We start from the raw sequence: 21,171 nt of genomic DNA, 5'->3' as shown, positions 1-21,171 counted from the left end.
AAAATCTTAAAAAACAAAACAAAACAGGGGCGCCTGGGTGGCTCAGTTGGTTAAGCGACTGCCTTCAGCTCAGGTCATGATCCTGGAGTCCCGGGATCGAGTCCCGCATCGGGCTCCCTGCTCGGCGGGGAGTCTGCTTCTCCCTCTGACCCTCCCCCCTCTCATGAGCTCTCTCTCTCTCTCATTCTGTCTCAAATAAATAAATAAAATCTTTAAAAAAAAAAAAGTGCACTTGGGCGAGAAGCTACCCGCCGCGCAGGTGCGCGCACGGCGCCCCCTCGCGCCCAGCGGGGGAACCGCCAGAGCGGCGGTCCCGCCCCCCCCCCGGCGCCCGCGCCCGCGCCTGCGCAGAGGCACCGCCCCAAGTTTGTTGTGGTGCGGAGCGTCCCGGACGCTTGGGGCGGCTGGAGGGAACCGGGTCGCGGTGCCACCATGGCGGTGCGACAGGCGCTGGGCCGCGGCCTGCAGCTGGGTCGAGCGCTGCTGCTGCGCTTCACCGCCAAGCCTGGCTCGGCCTACGTCTGGGGGCGGCCCGAGCGGCCGGGCCCCGCGGCGGCCTGGCGCCGCGGAGAACGCCCCGGCCAGGCCGCGGGGCCCGGCGCGGAGCGGCGCCGGCTCGGGCTCGGGCTCCCCGACCGCTACCGCTTCTTCCGCCAGTCGGTGGCCGGGCTGGCGGCGCGGCTGCAGCGGCAGTTCACGGTGCGGGCCCGGGGCGGCGCGGGCCCTTGCGGCCGGGCCGTCTTTCTGGCCTTCGGACTGGGCCTGGGCCTCATCGAGGAGAAGCAAGCGGAGGGTCGGCGGGCGGCGTCGGCCTGTCAGGAGATCCAGGTGAGCGCAAGCCCGCGGGCGGGGCGGGGCTGGCGTGGGGGCGGGGCTGGGAGTCACCTGCTGCCTGGGGCCATGGGGTCAAGCTCTGCGTCTGTCCCAGCTGGAAAGGCGTTGGACATCACCAGTTGAGGTTCATTTGGGGCCAGCGCCTCACATGTGCCCTTCCTCAAACGGCATGTTCTGGAAGACATGCTGCTAGTTTTAGTGCCCGCTGCACCGTGGCTGATGGCTTTGTCTAAGTTTTCTAAAATGTGATGACAATTAAATCATGACACTTCTTTCCCTGAGATAGTTGTCATCCCCAGTTTACGGACGAGGAAAAGTACTCAGAGAGGTGAAGTAATTTGCTCGAAGTCACACAGCTATTGGCAGACAGTGCCCAAAGTCTGACTCTCCAAAGCCTGTGCCTTTAACCGAAGCCTCCACAGTTTAGCCAATCAGTGACAGAGCTGAAGCCAAAGTAAAAACTATGAACAGCAGTAGAGAGCATAAGACGTAACAGTTTTCATTAACCTGTGTCAAGTTGTCAGGAGTCACTGGATATGGGGGAGGGGAGGCTTTGTAAATGCTTGAAATAGCACAGAGACCTCTGTTTCTACTCAACCAAAATCTGTATTAGGCTTTTCCAGACAAACAGAACCAATAGCATATGTTTGTTTAAAAAAAAAAAAAAGGCGCGAGAGAGATTTATTTTAAGGAATTGGCTCTGTAGTTGTGGAAGCTGGCAAATCCAAAATCTGCAGGGTCGACAGGCAGGCAGGAGACCCAGGAAGAGCCACTGTTGCGGTTCAGGTCCGAAGGCCATCTGCTGGCCCAATTCCCATTTCTTCCAGGTCGGTCAGCCTTCTGGGGTCTGAAACCACTCACGGAGTTAGCTCAGCGCCTGTGTGGTACAGCGTAGGGCTGAGGTCGGGGAAGATGGAGTCACTTGCCCAAGGACACAGCTGTTTAAGGACTGGGCAGTGTCTCCCATGTTTCCTGGTTTCCAGCCCTTGTTCCAGTTGTTCTTACTGGTGACCAGAGTGTCTCATGTTTGAGCTCTGGCCAGTTTGGGTGACAGGTGACATGTGGTCCAGTCCCCAGCTGCTGTCCTTGTCAGCAGTAGATGTGGAAAACAGTATGGCAGTTACCCCAAAATTAAAAATAGAATTATCATTTGACCCAGGAGTTCCACTTCTGGGGATATGCCCCAAAGAAATGAAAGCAGGGACTTGAGCAGCTGTTTGTACACCCATGTACATAGCAGCATTATTCACAATAGTCAGAAGCAACTCAGATGTCCATGGATGGATGAATGGGTAAGCAGAGTATGGTGTCTACATACAATGGAGTATTATTCAGCCTTGAAAAGAAGTTTTGACACATCCTACAACATGGATGACATTTGAGGACATTATGCTAAGTGAAATAAGCCAGTCACGAGGAGAGATAGTGTATGATTCCACTTCTATGAGGTACTTAGAGTAGTCAGAGTCACAGAACAGAAAGTGGAATGGTGGCTACCAGGCACTGGAGGGAGGAGGGAGTGGGCAGTTAGTGTTTAATGTGTGTGGAGTTTCAGTTTTGCCAGACGAAGAGAGTTCTGGAGGTAGATGGTGCTGATGGTTGCACAACCCTGTGAATGTGCTTAGTGCCATTGACGCTACGTTTAAAAATGATTTAAGTAGCCCATTTTATGTTATGTCTATTTTAACACAATTTGTAAAAATAATTTTAAGCCCTGTACATGAATGTTCATAGCAGCATTATTCATAATAGCAAAATATTAAAACAACCCCAACATCCTTCGGCAGGTAAATTGTTTAACTCTGGTACATCTGTACATAAATATTAAGTAATAACTAGGAATCAACTATTGATACAGGTAACAACCTAAATAAACCTCAAAGATACTATGCCTAGTGAAAAAAGACAGTCCCCGAAGGGTACATACTGTGTGATTCCATTTCTGTAACATTCTTAAAATGATAAAACTATAGAGATGGGGAACAGATGAGTGGTTGCCAGAGGACAGGGGCGGGGTGGGGGTAGTGCAGATACAGAGGTGGCACGAAGGAGTTCTTCTGCAGTGATGGCACAGTTCTGAACCTTGATTGTGGTGGTGATCACACAAATCTGTACGTGGGATCAGTTTGCATACAGTTGGCAGTCTAGCAAGGTGGCGGTGCCCAGGGCAGGGTTGGAGCAGGCTAAGAGAAGACTGGAAGGAGGTTGAAGGAAGAGTCTGGGGGCTTTAAGAGTCCTTGCACCTGGTGGCCCTGGCCTGGAACGGGGGGTACCGGTGGTATCCATGGCCTGGGCAGGGCGGTGGCCCCAGAAGCAGTTGGAAGAAGGGGAGGTCGCTGCTCCAGGTCCTGGCTGACCGCTTCTGTGACGTGGAGGCTCTGAGAGAGTACCTGCTCCAAAAGCAGGTGTCGCAGGTGCACCAGAAAAATCGACCTTTCACCTACATCACGGGGCGATATGGCCCATACTTCAGGGGTGCCTGTTACATCCTGAAGCAGGGAGGCCAGCCGTTTCAGGGCAAGGAGTGAATATGGTCAGATGAACATGGCCACTTCTCTCTCGAGTTCTCGAAGTTCCAGGCAGTGCCTCTGGAGGCTGTCGATGTCAGCGGCTGGGCTGCCAGCTACCACGGCCTGGACGGCCTCTGACCCTCCGCAGGCTGGACGTCGCAGACTTCCCTGCCATGCCCAACCTGGCCCTCACTCGGATCTTGTTGGAGGAGATGCTGTCCAGCTGCGAGGTTCTGGGGGCTCACTGGGCTCAGGGCCACGAGTTAGGGCCAGAGGAGCAGTCTCCAGACACAGCCAGCCGCATTCCTGCCTAGCCCTCGGTCCCCTCCCCATCAAGCTGGGTCTCAGTGGACTCTGGGGAGTGTCTGACAGTTCTCCATCCTTCTGTCTTCCATCTGGGTTCACTCAACGTGGGGGTCGGGGTGGGATGAGGGGTGTGGCACGGCAGGTCGGAGGGGAGAGCATGAGGTTGGGGTATTTATTCCCCACCTCAGGGGCTGTGGCTGGCTGCACCCCATGCTGAAAGGTCACCGCTCCTATCATCCAGTCGGGCAGCTCTTCCCACACGCTTCTCTCCTGGGTTCCAACAGCCGCCTCCTGCCTCTTCAGGCCTGGGGGAGGTAAGCAGCCCCAGGGAGCTGCACTCCCCCTGTGGTTTCCCAGCCCTGCCCACTACCATGTCCAGAGACTCTTCTCAAAGTATCCTTATTTGAGTATGCTGCCGTTTCCTGCCGGGACCCTGACTGATACAGAGGTGCTCCTGGCACATTTCAGGGCTGCTGCTTGCCTGTGTGAGACAGCTCAGCTCACCGCTCGCTGCAGCATCCCAGGCCTCTCCACTCACTAAATGCCGGTAGTGCCCTAAGTCCCACAGTGTTCCCGCTTACCAATTTATTGACTCAGCTCCAAGTTCAGCTTTCTTGTTGGCTCCATGAAAATTGACCTGGGCCTTTGAAACAGTTTTCCTTCGCTAAGTGACAGGATAAGTCACTTATCACTGTCAGTAGAGGGTCCAGGAGAGATGACAGGAGGAAGGGCTTTTGCTTCCTGGTTCCCTGCCCATGTGCTTGCTCTGCGGGCTCCTGGGCACCTGCATTGCATGCGGCCTCCCCAGCATGTGGCTCCTGAAGTGCCAGGTGGTCAGCAGCTTCCCCTGGAAACCGCCCCCGCCCCTGCAGTTCCAGAGAGCAGTGCCTCCCTGAGAATGACTCCCCACCGGGGATTTAGTACATGCCAAGGCCCCTTACCAGTGAATCTCTTGTTATTTCAATTTGCTGTTAAAATCAATTAATTCTTTATTTTTAAAAAATATTTATTTATTTGTGGGGGGGGGGTGGGACGTGCACAAGCAGGGGGAGCAGACTCCCCGCTGAACAAGGAGCCTGATGCGGCATTCGATCCCAGGACCCTGGGTTCATGATCATGACCCGAGCCAAAGGCCAACCCTTAACCAACTGAGCCACCTAGGCGTCCCTCAATTAATTCTTTTTTTTTTTTTTAAGATTTTATTTATTTATTTGAGAGGGAGAGAATGAGAGAGAGCACAAGAGGGAAGAGGGCAGAGGGAGAAGCAGACCCCCTGCCGAGCAGGGAGCCCGATGTGGGACTCGATCCCGGGACTCCAGGATAATGACCTGAGCCGAAGGCAGTCGCTTAACCAACTGAGCCACCCAGGTGCCCCCTCAATTAATTCTTTATATTAAACTTCATCTATTTAAAAAAAAGTTGCATAGAGCTGCATACACACACACACACACACACACACACGAATGAATGCAGGTTTAAAGAGATGGTGAAGGGGCGCCTGGGTGGCTCAGTCGTTATGCGTCTGCCTTTGACTCAGGTCATGATCCCAGGTCCTGGGATTGAGCCCCTCATCGGGCTCCCTGCTCGGCGGGAAGCCTACTTCTCCCTCTCACACTCCCCCTGCTTGTGTTCCCTCTCTCGCTTTCTTTCTCTCTGTCAAATAAAGAAATAAAATCTTTAAAAAAATAAAAATAAAAAGATGGTGAAAACTGAATAAGGTCTGTAGTCTAGTTGACAGCAGTGTACCAATTCACTGTCCTGGTTTTGATATTGAATTGCTGCTTTATAAGATGTCACCATGGGAGGAAACTGGGTGGAAGGGACACAGGACGCTTCGTACTATTTTTTTTTTTTTGCAACTTGTGAGTCTAAATTATTTCAAAATTAAAACTTAAAAAAATATATCTCATTCTCAAAGCCACGGTTGATAAAGGATTACTCTACAGAACATTGCTTCTGCTCCATGGAGTTTAGAAACTAGTTGGCAAGGCAAGATAGACTTTCTTTCTTTTTTTTTTTTTTTAAGGTAAAAGTTCTCACACAAGGTGTATTAGCTTATAGATAGCCAGTGCTGTAGGAATCCTCCAGGACAGGTTGCTGTGGGCTGGGTTGTGCAGGCTGGTTCTGGAGGAGGGAGGAGCTTCAGTTGGGACTTGACGGATAAGTAGGGATGAGCCAGGCAGAGCGACTCCACAGAAACAGGTTCGGACAGAGGGTTAGGGTTAGAGAGAGTCGTATGAAAGATAAGTATGGGTACTGCACAGTAGAGCCTGGTGAAAGCTTTCACAAATAGGAAGCGCCAGGCCAAGTTGCTGAATACAAGTTAGGTGTTTGAGCAGAAGAGTGACATGTGAACGTGAAACCGGTAACCAAGGGGTTAATAGGACTAATAAGCACAGCTGCAACTTTTTACCCAGACTTTCTCCACTTGCTTTGAAATATCGCTCACTCTCCTCCTCCAGGGAGGCAGATTTGAGGCTTCTTCCCCCATCTCCTTATTTGGTGGCCTCTCAAAAAAAAAACAAAACCCTTACCTTGCTGCACTGGCTGAGTGATTTTGCTGCGAGTCAGAGGGAGCGCTTAGCCTGTGGCTGGTCAGACCCCAGCCAGTACGGGGAATGCGGTGACCAGTCCGAGAGACTGCCTGGGCTCTTTGTCCTAGGGACCGTCCCAAGTCCCACCCCCACTGGGCACTGCCAGCCTTGGGCACCTAATTTAACTCTTGCAGCAAGGAAGCAGTTTTTGGCTTCGGTTTGGACACGGGTCTCGGTGAGTCTTTCGTGTGCAAGGCCATGTGAGCTTATTTCCTCTTCCTGGTGGGTTGCCTCCAAATAGGGGGATTGGTGTGGATCTCTGAGCCTTGGCCTCCTCATCTGAGAGTTGACTAGGGAGCTGCTCCGTTCAGTAGGTGAAGCCCTGGCTTTGGGGGAGGAACCCGTGCTCGCAGAGGTACTCAGGGCTCCATTTGGTTTGTCTGTTGCTTCAGCTTTTGGTATTTTTGGACAAAACCAGCCATGTTCTAATTGGAAAATGGAAAGTGAATTTGATTCCCCAATGCAGCCCAAACTTGGGCAGTCTTTGTTTTGCAACACTGCTTAATAATATTCATTAGACTGGAGAAAAATGCCCAATTAATGGAGCCATAAATTATGATATATTTGGAAATTGGGCCTTTAAGATTTTGTTTGCATCTCGTTTGTGTATTTGTGTGTCCATGTATGGATGTTGTAAATGTGAGATTTTTTTTCTCTACCTCTGGATGGTGTTGCTAAAATTAATTCGTAAAAGAGCTCAATTTAGTTGGTGTAAAGGCAAGTAGTTGTAAGAATTGGGCATTCCAGGGGCGCCTAGGTATCTCGGTTAAGCATCTGTCTTCGGCTCAGGTCATGATCTTGGGGTCCTGGGGTCGAGCCCCGCAGGGAGTCTGCTTCTCCCTCTGTGCTCTCTCCTCTCTCTCTAATAAATAAAATCTTTAAAAAAAAAAAAAAGAATTGGGCATTCCAATACCAAGAAAAATACTTCCAAGTTCATGTGATCTGGGAAAACATTCAATATTAAAGCTAATTTAAGGTTGTTGGTTTAATTACAATGGACATGTTTTTAAAGTTGCCAGTAGTAGAGGTAGAACTTTTGTTCTGCCTGTATTTACTAAAAGTCAGGTTCATGTTATAAAGTATCATGGATAATCTAAACATAACATAATTGTTGAGAACAAACATAGGTTTGTTTTTGGCTTCTATTAAGGGAAACAACTCTATGTAAGGAAAGTGTGACTGATTATTTAAAGAAGGAAAACTTAGGACAAAACTGAATATAAGAAGAAAAGTTGTAGAAGATCTATGAGAAGGGAATCTTTGGAAAGGAATTTTGTGGATGGTCGGGACCACGATTATGGAGATTAGTCAAGAAGTTTATTAGGGAATGATCGACAGCTGGGGAAGAGACAGGACGAGACAGATGGTTAAGAGAACAGGACCAGGCAGAGGTCGAGCAGTGATACAACATCAACAGAAGCCTCAGCCTCTTCTCTAAGGAGTCAAAGGCCGGATTACCCTTCAGAACCATCCGAAATTGGGGCATACGGCTGGATTTTATATACTCCTATGAACAGTCATTGGACCGGGACCACCTAGGAAGAGCATGACCTTAGCAAGGCGGCTGTCTTCAGTCAGGGCCCTCCCTGATGACCACCGAGAGCTGAGGACTGTTGGCAGTTCCCACAGCTGAAGGTCATTCATTCCTGATGGAGATTCTGGCCAGCACATCGCAGCACCCACCACAAAGGCTCAAATCCATGCAGCACCCTGGTTGGCCCTGTCTCAATGAGTATACATCAACATGGGCCGTGACAGGGAGGGACAACATACATTTTTTTTAAATTTCATCTTGTTGGAATGAATGAGTTTTACTCGCAGAAGTACATCAATATGGGATGCCTGGGTGGCTCAGTCGGTTGAGCATCTGCTTTTGGCTGGGGTCATAGTCCCAGGGTCCTGGAATCAAGTCCCACATCGGGCTCATTGCTCAGCGGGGAGCCTGCTTCTCCCCCTGCTTGCGCTCTCTCTGACAAATAAATAAATAAAATCTAAAAAAAAAAAAGAAGATGGAAAAAAAAGTACATCAATACAAGATTGGAATTTGGTTTTCCTATTAAAATGACTATTTTCTTAGTTACTGGTCTATTCTTTTTTTTTTTTTTAAAGATTTTATTTATTGGGCGCCTGGGTGGCTCAGTCGGTTAAGCGACTGCCTTCGGCTCAGGTCATGATCCTGGAGTCCCGGGATCGAGTCCCGCATCGGGCTCCCTGCTCAGCGGGGAGTCTGCTTCTCCCTCTGACCCTCCTCCCTCTCATGCTCTCTGTCTTTCACTCTCTCTCTCGCAAATAAATAAATAAAATCTTTAAAAAAAAAAAAGTTTTTATTTGTTGGAGAGAGAGGGGGAGCACAACAAGCAGGGGGAGTGGCAGGCAGAGGGAGAAGCAGGCTCCCCACTGAGCAAGGAGCCCAATGCGGGACTCGACCCCAGGACTCTGGGATCATGACCTGAACTGAAGACAGATGCCCACTGATTGAGCCACCCAGGCATCCCATATTGGTCTACTCTTAAGAAATTATAAACAAAGGCCTTTTGTCTTTGTCTTTAATTTTCCTAGAAGAAAAGTTTCCATGTTTTGTCTTTATTAGGTCTTTGATTATTTCAGACAGTTGAATCTTAAAAGAGCTAAGTTTTGCTCTTCAGAGAGCTCTGTTTGCCTTTAGAATCTTAATGCCACCTTGGTTAAATAGGTAATTATTAAGTTTTGTAATGATCTGTAATCCTCTTTAGGCATGTGCTTTAAAACCTTATGATATTTTTGACCAAATTCCCAAGATTCAACTTCTAAATGAAATCTTGTTATTAACGAGACTTGTTCATTTGGTATGTCATATTACATGGGAAGCGTTGTCAAATAAGTGGTGATAAACCTTAGATTATGTTATATAATCTAAGAAATTCCAGAAATTATATAAAATTCCCAAGATTTTGATATGTCCTGGTATAATGTCATCACTTATTCTAGTTATTGAAGCATTGTGTGTCACAGAAAAACCATGGCCATTTTTGTGTCTTTTTGTCATTTACAGTCATTGTTTTACTCTGATGCTGTTACAAATATGTTTCAGCTTCAAGGAGATTCGTGGAAAGGACTTTTGACAAGTACAGGTCTCTGATACCTTTAAAATCGTAAAACTAAATTGAGTAAGAATTTCTGGAACTAACAGGAAAACTGCATTGAAGCAGAACAAGAATTAGTAATATGGGACTGAGTGAATTAAGGAAGATGATTACTCTTGTTTGAAATGTTCCTGGTTCTTTAATGTTTGCTTTTCCAGATTTAAGGAAACTTTTTCTCTTAAGCTGTATGACTTGCAGAAATTTGGTAAAATAGTCCTTTGTAAACAGATACGAAACATTTATCTTTTTCTTCCCACCTGATCCCTCCAGATTCAGAAACTCTCAGTATTATGTATTCATGGCAGTGTATTTGTTTGCATAAGTTCAGTAAGAATCTGCTCTTATGATAGGACACAGTTGGAAACATTGGTTATATTATCAATGCTTTGGCTGGAATGTCCTCTTTGAGGGTGACATGCATAGACTCAGATATGACCAGACAGTTTTAAGGAACTAAGGTTGACTTTATGGAGTCAGTGAAGCCCCTTGGAAAAATCAGCCTCGTACCTTGCTTATAGGGTGCCCAGCAGCCTTACCAGGTGAATAAAGAAAGTCACTTCCTGGCAGGTGCAGGAACCTCAGGTTATTTTGGGAACCTCAAGAAGAGAGGAATTTACCCAAATCTGTAGGTATTGCAGGCAAAGTCTGATGACAAGTATTTGGCTTGGCTTCTTAGGCTTGAGAGACTATTAAAAGTTCAGTCTGAAATTCCTTATGAAAAGTTCCAGCAAAGCAGATTTTCTGTTTAAAAATAAAGCAAACCCTATATGGCCAATCACTATTTATTCTTGCAGCACTTATGTAAATAAATAGGCCAAGATTGTTAAAACTGGAGTCTTACTTTGGCTATCTTGGGTGGAAATGAGGGTGATTTTAGAAAGAGAAATCACACATTTGTGGAAGTTAGAGTAACTGTCTTTGGCTCTTTGTTGTTTGCCTCTAAAACTGGGCTGGATCCTGAATTTTGGTTTCCTCCAGTATCTGGTTATGATTTTCCAAAACTAAGGTTTCCAATTTTCTCCCATTCCCTAAAGCTGCCCTTTCTCCTGAAGCCCTGCAAACTGAAGCTAGACAACTGGAGGTAGACTTCAGGTATTTTAGAATTATTAGAGCTGTTTGGAACCCAAGAAGGAGCTGTTGTCTGCTGCCAAGGACACCAGAAATGGGACTGCTTGATTGCCCAAGGGAACAATCGGGCAGATCAAGGCGCCAGGAGAGCGGCCCCCACACAGACTCCAAAACCCTTATTAGTGGCTCTGGTAGCAGACAAAGCCTTAACCAAACATCAGCCCTAGTATTCCTCTGAAGATCTGAGGAGAGCTGCCCCTCCATAGCTCCCGAGAACCATCCAGTAGCTGCCTGCCAAGGCCCTTGCCCAGAGAGCTGTCTCTGTAATCAGAAGCCTCCAACATTGTGCGGGCAGCTTGGCAGGTAAGGCGGGCCAGCTGCAGAGGTGAGAAGTTTTGCAGTGTTCTCTGACTGCAGTGAAGGTACAGAGTTTGAGAAAAAATTATTCTGAATAATGGGAGAGAGAGGTAGCTTGGCCTAAGCCCAGGATGAGCAGTAAAACCCAATTTGGTTGTGTTTTTACTAGCTCTTGATCTTGTCAGTGAAGACCTTGCCTGGCTCTCCCTCTCCCCTCCCCCACTGCCCTTGAGCCTTACTAGGCATCCTGGCTCATCGTGCGTGTTTTGTTCCTCACAGGCAATTTTTACCCAGAAAAACAAGCTGCTGCCTGACCCCTTGGACACCAGATGCCGGCGGGGCTTCCAGCTGGAGGAGTATCTGATAGGGCAGTTCATTGGCAAGGGCTGCAGTGCTGCTGTGTATGAAGCCACCATGCCTGTGTTGCCCCAGAACCTGGAGGTGGTGAAGAGCATCAGGCCTCTTCCAGGCAGAGGCCCGGATGTCGTTCCACGAGAAGAGGAGCCAGCCTCCCAGGCCCCTGCCTTTCCCTTAGCCATCAAAATGATGTGGAATATCTCGGTGAGAAGGGGGCCTTTCATCTTTGAATTGGGCATTTCTCAAAACACCACGGGCGCCTGGGTGGCCCAGTCGGCTAAGCATCTGCTTTCGGCTCAGGTCGTGATCCCAGGTTCTGGGATCCTGTGGGCTCCCTGCTTGGCAGAGGAGTCTGCCTCTCCCTCTGCTCCTCCCCCTGCTTGTAATCTCTCTCTCTCAAATAAATAAATAAAATCTTTAAAAAAAAAAAAAAAAAAACAACCCCCGGTCTTGGTGAACCTGCTAGTGCTTTTTCCCAGGAGGTAGACGGGCGGGCTGTCCACAGCATATGGGCGCCTGTATAGTTAGGCTTCCTTGCCCTCTCATGCAAGAGTCTGAAGCAGTTTCAGACTGTAATGTCTACCAGTCACCTGAGGATCCAGTTAAAAGGCAGATTCTGCTCAGCTGGCCTGGGATGGGAGCTGGGATTCTGCCTTTCTAACCAGCTCCCAGGTGATGCCCACGCTTCTGGTCTGGTCCACACACAGCAGCAGGTGCCTGAGCCCCTGGTTCCTCATGATCCAGTTAGCTGATCCAGTTAGCTGAATTCGGGCCTGCCGTTCCCACCATCCTCCCTCTTTCGCTCCCCTGACCTGCCTCACTGGAGAGGAGAGGCCACACTCCTATCCTCCAGACTCCCCTTCAACCTCCCCTCCAAATCAAAGGCTTGTTTGTCACCTCCCTGCTCTCAACTCTGGGAGGACTCAAGGCTTAGGGAAATTGAGTGTTTTCCCTCCACAAAAACAAAGATTTCGTCTAGAGCAATTTCTTTCTCTTCTTGCTGTATAGGTGGGTTTAGAAAATTAAGATGCGATGTTCTTTCTCCTGCCCAGAGCATCCGCCCAAGCCTAAGGTGGGACACAGCCATGGCAGCTCATGCTAGACACTGAAGAATGCAGTTTCTGGTTTTAACCTGGGGGATGAAGGTTATTAGACTCTTGCCTTTCCGAGCTAGGTGATTAGCTAACAAGTAGCCAAGGCCTTTGCCTGTGAAACAGCCAGGGTTAGCATCAGAACTTCCAGATGGGCATGCTGACTGTTGCACACATAAAAGCTAAATGACTTGACTCCTAGAGGGTTCCTAATGGGTTCCACAGGCTTGGAGAGACCTTTGTAATGAAATAAGGAAAATGGGTGCTTTTGCTCATCTTTGGTTCTTGCCGTTGTTCCTTTTTACTGAGGGGCTGGGGAAGGTCGTCCTGTGATTCAGCACAACCTTATCCAAGGCAGATTTGTCTGGCTCTGCCTGTCCGCTGAAGGCAGCCTGCTGGGGGTAGTCTTAGTGACCCAGTGGCCAGTTTGAGCCTGGTGGTGACCGGAGGCATTGATGGCAGGAAGAAGGGTCCCTCACCCTATCTTGCCATCTCTTCCTGCCCTGGGCACCCGAACTGCCAAGAGTTTGAGATGTGATGTTGAAGGCCCCTGGGAGTTGGCACAGACGGATTCTCTGCCTCTCTCTCCCAGGAGAGAGTAGCTTGGCTTGCTATTTCAGAGAGTTTATCTTTTTTTTTTTTTTTAAGATTTTATTTATTTGAGAGACAGAGCATGAGCAGGGGGAGGAGCAGAGGGAGAGGGACAAGCAGACTCCCCACGGAGCAGGGATCCCGACGTGGGGCTCAATCCCAGGACCCTGAGATCATGACCTGAGCCACCCAAGCACCCCCAGAGAGTTTATCTTTTATCTTGAATGTCAAAACCAATTCTAGGAGTACCTGGCTGGTTCAGTCGGTGGAGTGTGCAACTCTTGATTTTGGGGTTGTGAGTTCAAGCCCCACCATTGCGTGTAGAGATTACTTAAAAATAAAATCTTAAACAATTCTAGGCAGTAGCTGTCTGGTCCAGATAACAAGGAGGACTTGGACCTGCTCCGGTCTGTATAACCCTGAATTCATGATTGTGTTCCAGGCAGGCTCCTCCAGTGAAGCCATCTGTAGGACGATGAGCCAGGAGCTAGTCCCAGCTAGTCGAGTGGCCTTGGGCGGGGAGTACGGAGCAGTCACTTACAGGTAAGCACTCATCTGCCCACCAGACTGGCTGTGAGTTCTTTGAGAGCAAAATCCTCACCTGTGTCCACAGAGCGGTGTCTGATGGACATGCTCACTGAGTGATGTGGTTAATGGTGGCTTTGTAGTTGTTGGATAATTCAGCTTGGGAAAGATTGCAGATCATCTGACTCCGACTGAAGATGCAGGTGGCTGATTCACAGTGGAGCAGAGAGAGGCTGTCCCAAAATGCCCAATTCAGAATGTTGGAAAATTGATCTGACTTCTGGTTGTTAAGTAATGCCCAGGGGGAACGCCACTCATCCATACCAGCTGAACTCTGGCCCCCGCGCAGGCAACACTCATTCCAGTCTTGGCAGTGCCGAGAGCTTTTAAAAAAAATGTGGCCTGTTCTCAAGAGTTCTGTGTGTGGCAGAGGAACGAGACAAGTTGGGAGCAGAGGTCAGGGTGGTAAGTGCTAGAATCATGGATGCTCAGGTGCTGAGGGAAGCCCATTTGGAAAGGCCTCTCGAAGGGACCATCATTGCTGCCTTTTGAAGATGAATAGGCACCACCTGGGCAGAGAGGTGAGCAAAGAGGCCACTCCGCAGAGGGAAGAGGGGGCGGATGGCAGCCCGCGCTCCTAGCTCTTTGTAGGCTCTGTGTACGGCGGCGAAGATGAATGCTGCGCGTGCGACCCAGTGCGGTGCCAGGCGTGCGACAGTGTGCTCCCTCTCGTATTTGCAGACCATCGGGAAGAGCTGCGTCTTGGCAGCTCACTAGTGGGTGGTTTCTAGACCTAGTGCTGTCAGAAGCGGGAGGGCAGGCACAGGGACTCGAGAAAGCACATGGAAAGCGGCTTCCGTGGTTTGGAAGGCTCTCCTGTGCCTGAGGGGCCGCCATGCCGGCCGACAGAAGCTCGGTGGGCTTGGTGTCCTCCGCTCCTTGGCCCTTGGTAGGGAATGGCTGTTGCCGGGGGGCGGGGGGGTTCCCTCCGGCGGTTCTGTGTCCGGCCTGCTGATGCAGACCTCCCATCTGCAGTCCTCCCTGCCGGCCTCCGGCCCCTTCCCCCGCTTGCGGTGTTTTTATAGCATTTATCACCATCTGACCTTAAATCATAGATGGCTTTGTCTATCCTGCCTCTCCCGTTGTACTACGAGCACTCTGAGGGCAGGGCTTTCCTGTTTTGTTGGCTCTGTACCCCTACAGCTCAGTAAATGTCCGTCGAATGATCCCATGAATTTGACAGAAGGTCTATTACCTAAAGTACTGATGACATCAGTGACTCAGTCCCTGAGAGCACTCTGGGCATATTTCCATCTAGCCTCTGCTCATCTGGGGACTCAGGCTCGGCCCTTGTGATCTGCTCCTCCTTCCTCTCCCACCTGATCTCTGATCTTGTCCCATTTACACCCTGTGCTCTACCATACTGAATTCATACTGCCCTCCCCCACATGCACCACGCTCCTCCATGCCTGTCTTCTGTACACGCAGTTAGCTCTCCTTGGGCCGCCCTCCCCACAGCCTCCTGTTCCACTCGTCTCAGTTCAAACACACCCCCCCACACACATACCTCACACAGCCACACTCCTCCCGTGGGCTCCCACGACAACCGGGCAGAGCTTTCCCCACTGTGACATGGACAGCCTCGAGCTAGGATCCTGATTCTAGCCCCAGTAGCCCAAGGCTAGGAACGTTTCAACTCCCTTGATTGCTTGCAGGGGTGCACTCAGATGGACTCAAGAGAAAGAGCAGTAGGCCACACATGGACTGACTCCGCAGAGCTCGGGAACTGAGGCAGATCTTAAGATGGGGGCGGGCATCTTGCTCCCTCAGTGTTGTCTTCATGTCTCTGGGCTTCTGCTCCATTCTCTGCTGCCACCCCAGTGTCCTTATTTCTTACCCCATAGCTCTTCCATGTCTGTGTGCCTTTGGTTTCTACATCTCTGGCTTCCCATGGCCCCAATCAAGTCTCATGGCATCCTTCACCTTCAGCTCCATTGCTGACTGCTAAGTTACTACCATGTTTTTTCCACTGGTGCTCCTCAAAAAGAGAATTGAACTGGCCCCCATCCCTTTTCCCACCAACCATTTGTATCTCAGATGTGACTGCAGGCTCCTTGCCCTGAGGCCAGGTGCCCACCCAGTGAGAGTACGGGCTGAGGGGTGGGGCTGAGACATAGGCTGACGCACACCATCCAGAACACAGCCACTGTGCCTCACCAGGGCTGTGGGTGTGGGGCTCCCCGAGGAGGAGGGGTGGATGGGCAGGTGACTGATGTACTACAAACTGCCTCTGTGTCCGTTGTTCGTTCATTCAGCAAAGGTTTTGTGGGTTTCTTTTTTTTTTAAGATTTTATTTATTTGAGAGAGCGTGAGAGAGAGAGCACACAAGCAGGGGGAGGGGGAGTGGGAGAGGGAGAAGCAGACACCCTGCTGAGCAGGGAGCCAGATGCAGGGCTCCATCCCAGGATCTGGGGATCATGACCTGAGCTGAAGGCAGATGCTTTACCGACTGAGCTACCCAGGTGCCCCTCAACAAAGGTTTGAGCTCATACTACACTTTAAGGGTTATGCTAGAACTTGCCATCAGAAATTATGTGTCCTTTATGTAAGTATTAACCTTAAAACTTATGTTATTGCCTTACTCCCTTTGGCAATTGAGACTGAGCCCAGAGAAGTAACCTGGCCAGGGGCTTACAGTAGCAGACCTGGAATTCAAGCCATATAGTCTGATTCCAGTCTCTTAACCACTGTATTCTGCTGCATGGGATTGATGGATGGACAGGTGGACAGAGCAGAGTCCTCAAATGTGACAAGTCATTTTTATGGGTTTGTTTTTTCGCTCTAACACCAGGTTCTGCACCTGACACATAGCAGATCTATAGTACATGTTTGATAAATTTAAAAATGGGTGAATGTCAGTATTTATCATGGCATAATTATCTTTCCAACTGTTGTATCTGATACTGGACTCTCCCATTTGGCTGAAATAGAAGATCCAAGGGAGGTCCCAAGCAACTGGCCCCTCACCCCAACATCATCCGGGTCTTTCGCGCCTTCACCTCTTCTGTACCACTGCTGCCAGGGGCCCTGGTCGACTACCCTGATGTGCTGCCCCCACATCTTCACCCCGAAGGCCTGGGCCACGGGCGGACGCTCTTCCTCGTTATGAAGAAGTAAGTAGGAGCTGGGGGTGCCTCTGTGCACCTGGAAGCACGGGGTGGCAGGGAAGAGGACCCTCACCCCTTACTGTCCCAGAAAGCGGGGTCCCTTTGGAGTGACTTTTCATGAAACCGGAGTCTCCTCTTCATTCAGAACCTGGTCCTCACTGGTATTTTTAGTCCATTTGACTCTTGCCCCCTCTGTGGCTTGCCTACCAGTTGTGTAAAACCAGTTCTCCTCCCCAACCCTCTACACCTCCTGGCGTTGCTGTCACTGGCATGAGGAAGGAGTATCTGTTCCATTACTTCCATCATGTGGGGCCCCAGCTCTCCCTTCCTAACTTGAGGATGGTGGGTGGTAACAGAAAGAATGCTCGGGGAAAAAGATCAAAAAACTTGAGGAAGAGGAAGGCCCATCATCCTAATAGTAAATAAGATGCTGGGGGACCACTGATGTGCGACAGCCAGAGGCCCTGTCACCCTCTCCACCAGCTATCCCTGCACACTGCGCCAGTACCTTCGTGAGAACACCCCAAGCCCCCGCCTCGCCACCGTGATGATCTTGCAGCTGCTGGAGGCGGTGGATCATCTGGTTCAACAGGGCGTCGCGCACAGAGACTTAAAATCTGACAACATTCTCGTGGAGTTGGACGCAGGTGGGTCCTGGCCGCACCTTCCCAGCCCTCCAGGGGCACCAGACTTCAGGTCTGCAGACACTTAGGACCCCTCCAGTCCTTTTGGGTTTTATGTCCTATTAGAAGTTGTATCTTAATTTAGCTCTATACCCAAGAGATGAGCAATCTCTCCTTCAAAATGGAGGCTTTCATTCTCTTGGTGGGGCTTGTGGAATGATGGTTAATAGTCCCCGAGAGTTCCTTTCTGTTGCCCACTTACAGAACAAAAACCTCGGTGGTGGAAGTTTTCTCAAAGAAAAGAGAGGTAGACTTAGCTCAGTAGAAAAAAGAATTTTCAAACAGTGAGAGCTGTCCAAATGTAAGCCCAGCTGCCCCTGGAAATAATGAATTCCCCAGTTCCCCACACGGGAAGCACTGAAGTAGAGGCTGGATGGCCACTTAACCTGCGATATTTTAAAGGAGAGTCACAGATTGGGTAGATTTTGAGCTATAAGATTTAAAGTAATGTGCCATTAAATTGCTAGAGGAACTAGTTTTTTAAAGGAAGTCTGTGTGAATCCTCTTACAAATAACTAAATCCTAACGAACCTGTTTCTTAGGTTTGGACTTGGGGTTTCAAGTTCAGATCAAAGATATTTGGGGCATGAGAGCTCTTAGAGCTAAGCGCCATCTACTGAGCAAACCAGGAGCAGCTCCTTCAGTCTTGGGATAGCTCCGATTACTGATCAGTTACATTGAGCCCAACTTCTATCCAGTTCTTTGCTTGAGGGCTTTGGTTTCCCCGGAGGCATCTTCGTGCTCCTGTAGCTGGCCTCCCATTGAGCGCTCCGGGGAGTGGCCACCCACCGCATTCCTGGGCTGATACTGCGTCCCTGTTAGCCCCTCACCCACATCTTGGTGTCTGTAGTAGGGCTCCTGCGAAGGCCTCTCGGAGGAGAGAATCATCACTCCTCTCTGCCCGTCCCCTCCCCAGATGGCTGCCCCTGGCTGGTGATCACAGACTTCGGCTGCTGCCTGGCTGACGAGCGCACCGGCCTGCGGCTGCCTTTCACCAGCTGGTCTGTGGATCGGGGCGGAAACGGCTGCCTGATGGCTCCAGAGGTGAGTCCCGACGAGCTGGCCTGTGCTGTCAGCAGACTTCTCCATCTTGTTTCCGCTGACTGAGAGGACAAGACTCGCTGCCTCATTACCTACTCAGCACCTCTATCTTTTCTGACCCTTAATTTGGCACAAGTCCCTTGCCCTGTGAATCTGGCCCTCCCTAATGTTCACAGATGTGCGTTTTGTCAGCACAGAGCAGGCGGCCTAAGCAGATTCTTCTGGGTCTGAGCCACAGCGCACTCACATTCTGGATTCCTTGGGACGGAGTTCAGATTCGCCCGTGAGTCGGGTGCTGTGTAGGTACACGAATACGTTAGGAATGCCAGCAACTCGAAGCTCACCTGTTGCTTTCCAAGCAGGTGTCCACCGCCTGCCCTGGCCCCAAGGCGGTGATCGACTACAGCAAGGCGGATGCCTGGGCTGTCGGCGCGCTCGCCTACGAAATCTTCGGGCTCTCCAACCCCTTCTATGGCCAGGGCGGGGCCCACCTTGAAAGCCGCAGTTACCAGGAGGCTCAGCTGCCCGCACTGCCCGAGTTGGTGCCTCTGGATGCAAGACAGCTGGTGAGGTCACTGCTCCAGCGAGAGGCCAGCAAGGTAAGGCCGTCCCCGGGTTTGCAGGGATTGTGGAAGTCTGTGTTCCATTGTAAAGATCAGGTTTGGGCAAGACTAGAGTGACAGATGGCTCCTCTTACAAAGATAAAGGCCAAGTACAGGAGAACAAACCAGTATGGACAGGACTAGGGGAGCTGGCCAGCAAATTAGAATTCCAGCAGTGCAACTCTTCTTGGCTTTAGTGGTTTAAGTTACTTAGAAGAAGATCTATTTTTAAGAAATGTTTACTGGAGTTGTAGTTTATAGGAACAGTTGACACCTAATGAGACAGATGTGAAGGCCTCTCCCAAGAGCAGATCTGGACATTTCGAAATTAATAAGGGAAAATAAAGGCTAGCCAGTTTGAAGCCGTGATCGGGCGTGGCAGGCCCACAAAGGCAGACAGGGCTCAAGCTACTGTTCTACCACTTCCTTCCACTGGGCAGCATGCTGGCAGGGCCACAGCTCGTGCTCACTGCTACCAGTTACGAAGTGATGAGAGGACCCCGCACTCCAGAGGGTGCCAGGACCCAGGCAGTTTGTGGGCCTTCCTTGATGGGGAGGCTATTTCAACAATGCAGACTGCCTGGGGCACATGTGTGCACCTGGAAAAGCCTGGAACGGGGTAGAGAGCAGCCAGCAGGTGTCAGGTGAGTGAATGGTATTACAGGAAGGAGAGACAAAGGGGTGGACAAGAATTTGATTGGGGCCAGAGAAGGGAAGACCCTAAAATAAGAATTCATTAAATCAGGTTTTGTGTTGAATGCTTTGCCAAGGATGTTCTAAGCTTCTGCTTCCCTGCCTGTTGCAGAGACCATCTGCCCGAGTAGCTGCTAATGTACTTCATTTAAGCCTCTGGGGTGAACATACTCTAGCCCTGAAGAATCTAAAACTAGACAAGATGATTGGCTGGCTCCTGCAACAGTCAGCTGCCACTCTGCTGGCTGATAGGCTCACAGAGAGGAGCTGTGTGGAAACCAAGATGAAGATGTTATTTCTGGCCAACCTGGAGTACGAAGCGCTGTGCCAGGCAGCCCTGCTCCTCTTCTCCTGGAGAGCAGCCCCGTGAGGGCTCTGCTGTCGCTGGCGTATCACTAAAAGAACTTCGCAACCTGTGTGTGGTGCTGGTCTGTGAGGGCTGCGGGCGGCGCTAGAGATAAGGCCTCGGGCTTGGCAGGTAGAAGGAACAGCTGGTGGCAAAGGTCACGGTCTGTAGCTACTAACTCACCTGAGCTGTGCAATTTTAGGTGCGCCGTGTAACCTGCATGAGGTTCTCACCTGTGCTGAGAGAACTGGACCAGCGCGGAGCCAGAGGGGCTGGCGGCTCTCTGCACAGGGCTCGTGGTAAATACCGCAGCTGTCACGGCTACTCCCCGTTGTTAGAGCACAAAAGCAGTCCAAAATGCGTAAATACACTGAAATTTGAATTTCATGTGTCACTAAATATTCTTCTAAATTTTTTTTTCAACTATTTAAAAATGTGAAAACCACTTTTGGCTTGCAGGCCAGACTGGCCAAGCCATGGTTTGCCAACCCCTGGTCTAGATGAATCCAAAGGGCCTAACTAAAAAGAAATAAGTAACCACTAGGCCCCCTGTGTGTAAGTGCTAACAATGTGTAAGAAAGATCGGAATACAAATCCACAAGAGTTCAGCAGGTGAAAAGAGGGTCCGGAACTGGTTAACTGTGGGCCAAAAAGCCCTACCAGCCTCCCAGACCCCTGTGAGGGTCCAGGCAGCACGGGACTCCAGGAATGAACTCTGGCTTGTTTGAAAGTGGCAGCCAGGACCTCGGTCTGCATGTTTTCTGAACTGGACGCTGTATTTGGTCAGTATATTCAGGTATCAGAATGAAGAGACAGCCAGTGGGGCCTGGAAAGCTTGGGGAGGCGGCGGGGGGCAGGGGGGTCTCTGAGGAAGCACTTCCGCACAGCTTCCTCCAGCTACTGAATCAAGTCTAACAGAGCTAGAAGCAATGATGAAATGGAAATTAACAGTGTGTTGTTTTACTGCTGATTTGCCTTTTGACTAGCATCTCTTACAGGAATTGTGAAGAATTAAATGCTCATTTACAACTGAAGAACACATACTTGCTTTGAATTGAATATGTGGCTTTAAGAGTGATTCTTACAACCTAATAAAGCCAGGAAAATTCTGTGAGTAGAGATCAACAGTGGGGAAGGGATTTCACATAAATTTTACACATGCTTTTTAGAAATTCAACTACTGCTTAAAGCAAGGTGAACATACACGTCAACTCTGTAATCCTATTGGAAAGTCAGACACCTTGGTGTATTATTAACCATGTCCTCTCCCTCAAAGTTTTAGGA

General features: G+C 49.9%; 1 protein-coding gene across 2 annotated transcripts; it reads left to right on the top strand.

Moving 5' to 3' along the window:
* Nucleotides 1-364: 364 nt before the first annotated feature.
* Nucleotides 365-20,946, top strand: PINK1 (PTEN induced kinase 1). 2 transcript variants are annotated; one of them, XM_035019605.1, is made up of 9 exons: nucleotides 365-529; nucleotides 593-828; nucleotides 11,071-11,352; nucleotides 13,273-13,373; nucleotides 16,346-16,528; nucleotides 17,006-17,169; nucleotides 18,122-18,249; nucleotides 18,609-18,845; nucleotides 19,654-20,946. In XM_035019605.1, the coding sequence occupies exons 1-9, from the start codon at nucleotides 433-435 to the stop codon at nucleotides 19,909-19,911; spliced, it is 1,686 nt and encodes a 561-aa protein (XP_034875496.1). In that variant the 5' UTR covers nucleotides 365-432; the 3' UTR covers nucleotides 19,912-20,946. The 2 variants fall into 2 exon arrangements, with proteins under 2 accessions (XP_034875496.1, XP_034875495.1); XM_035019604.1 differs by having other exon boundaries at nucleotides 365-828.
* The last annotated feature ends 225 nt before the right edge of the window (nucleotides 20,947-21,171 follow it).

The sequence above is a fragment of the Mirounga leonina genome, unplaced genomic scaffold, assembly GCF_011800145.1.
Source record: "Mirounga leonina isolate KUSES-001 unplaced genomic scaffold, KU_Mleo_1.0 Mir_173, whole genome shotgun sequence".
In the NCBI taxonomy this organism is placed as follows: domain Eukaryota; kingdom Metazoa; phylum Chordata; class Mammalia; order Carnivora; family Phocidae; genus Mirounga; species Mirounga leonina.
The sequence above is the reverse complement of the archived record's forward strand: the minus strand, read 5'-3'. Positions and strand labels throughout refer to the sequence as shown.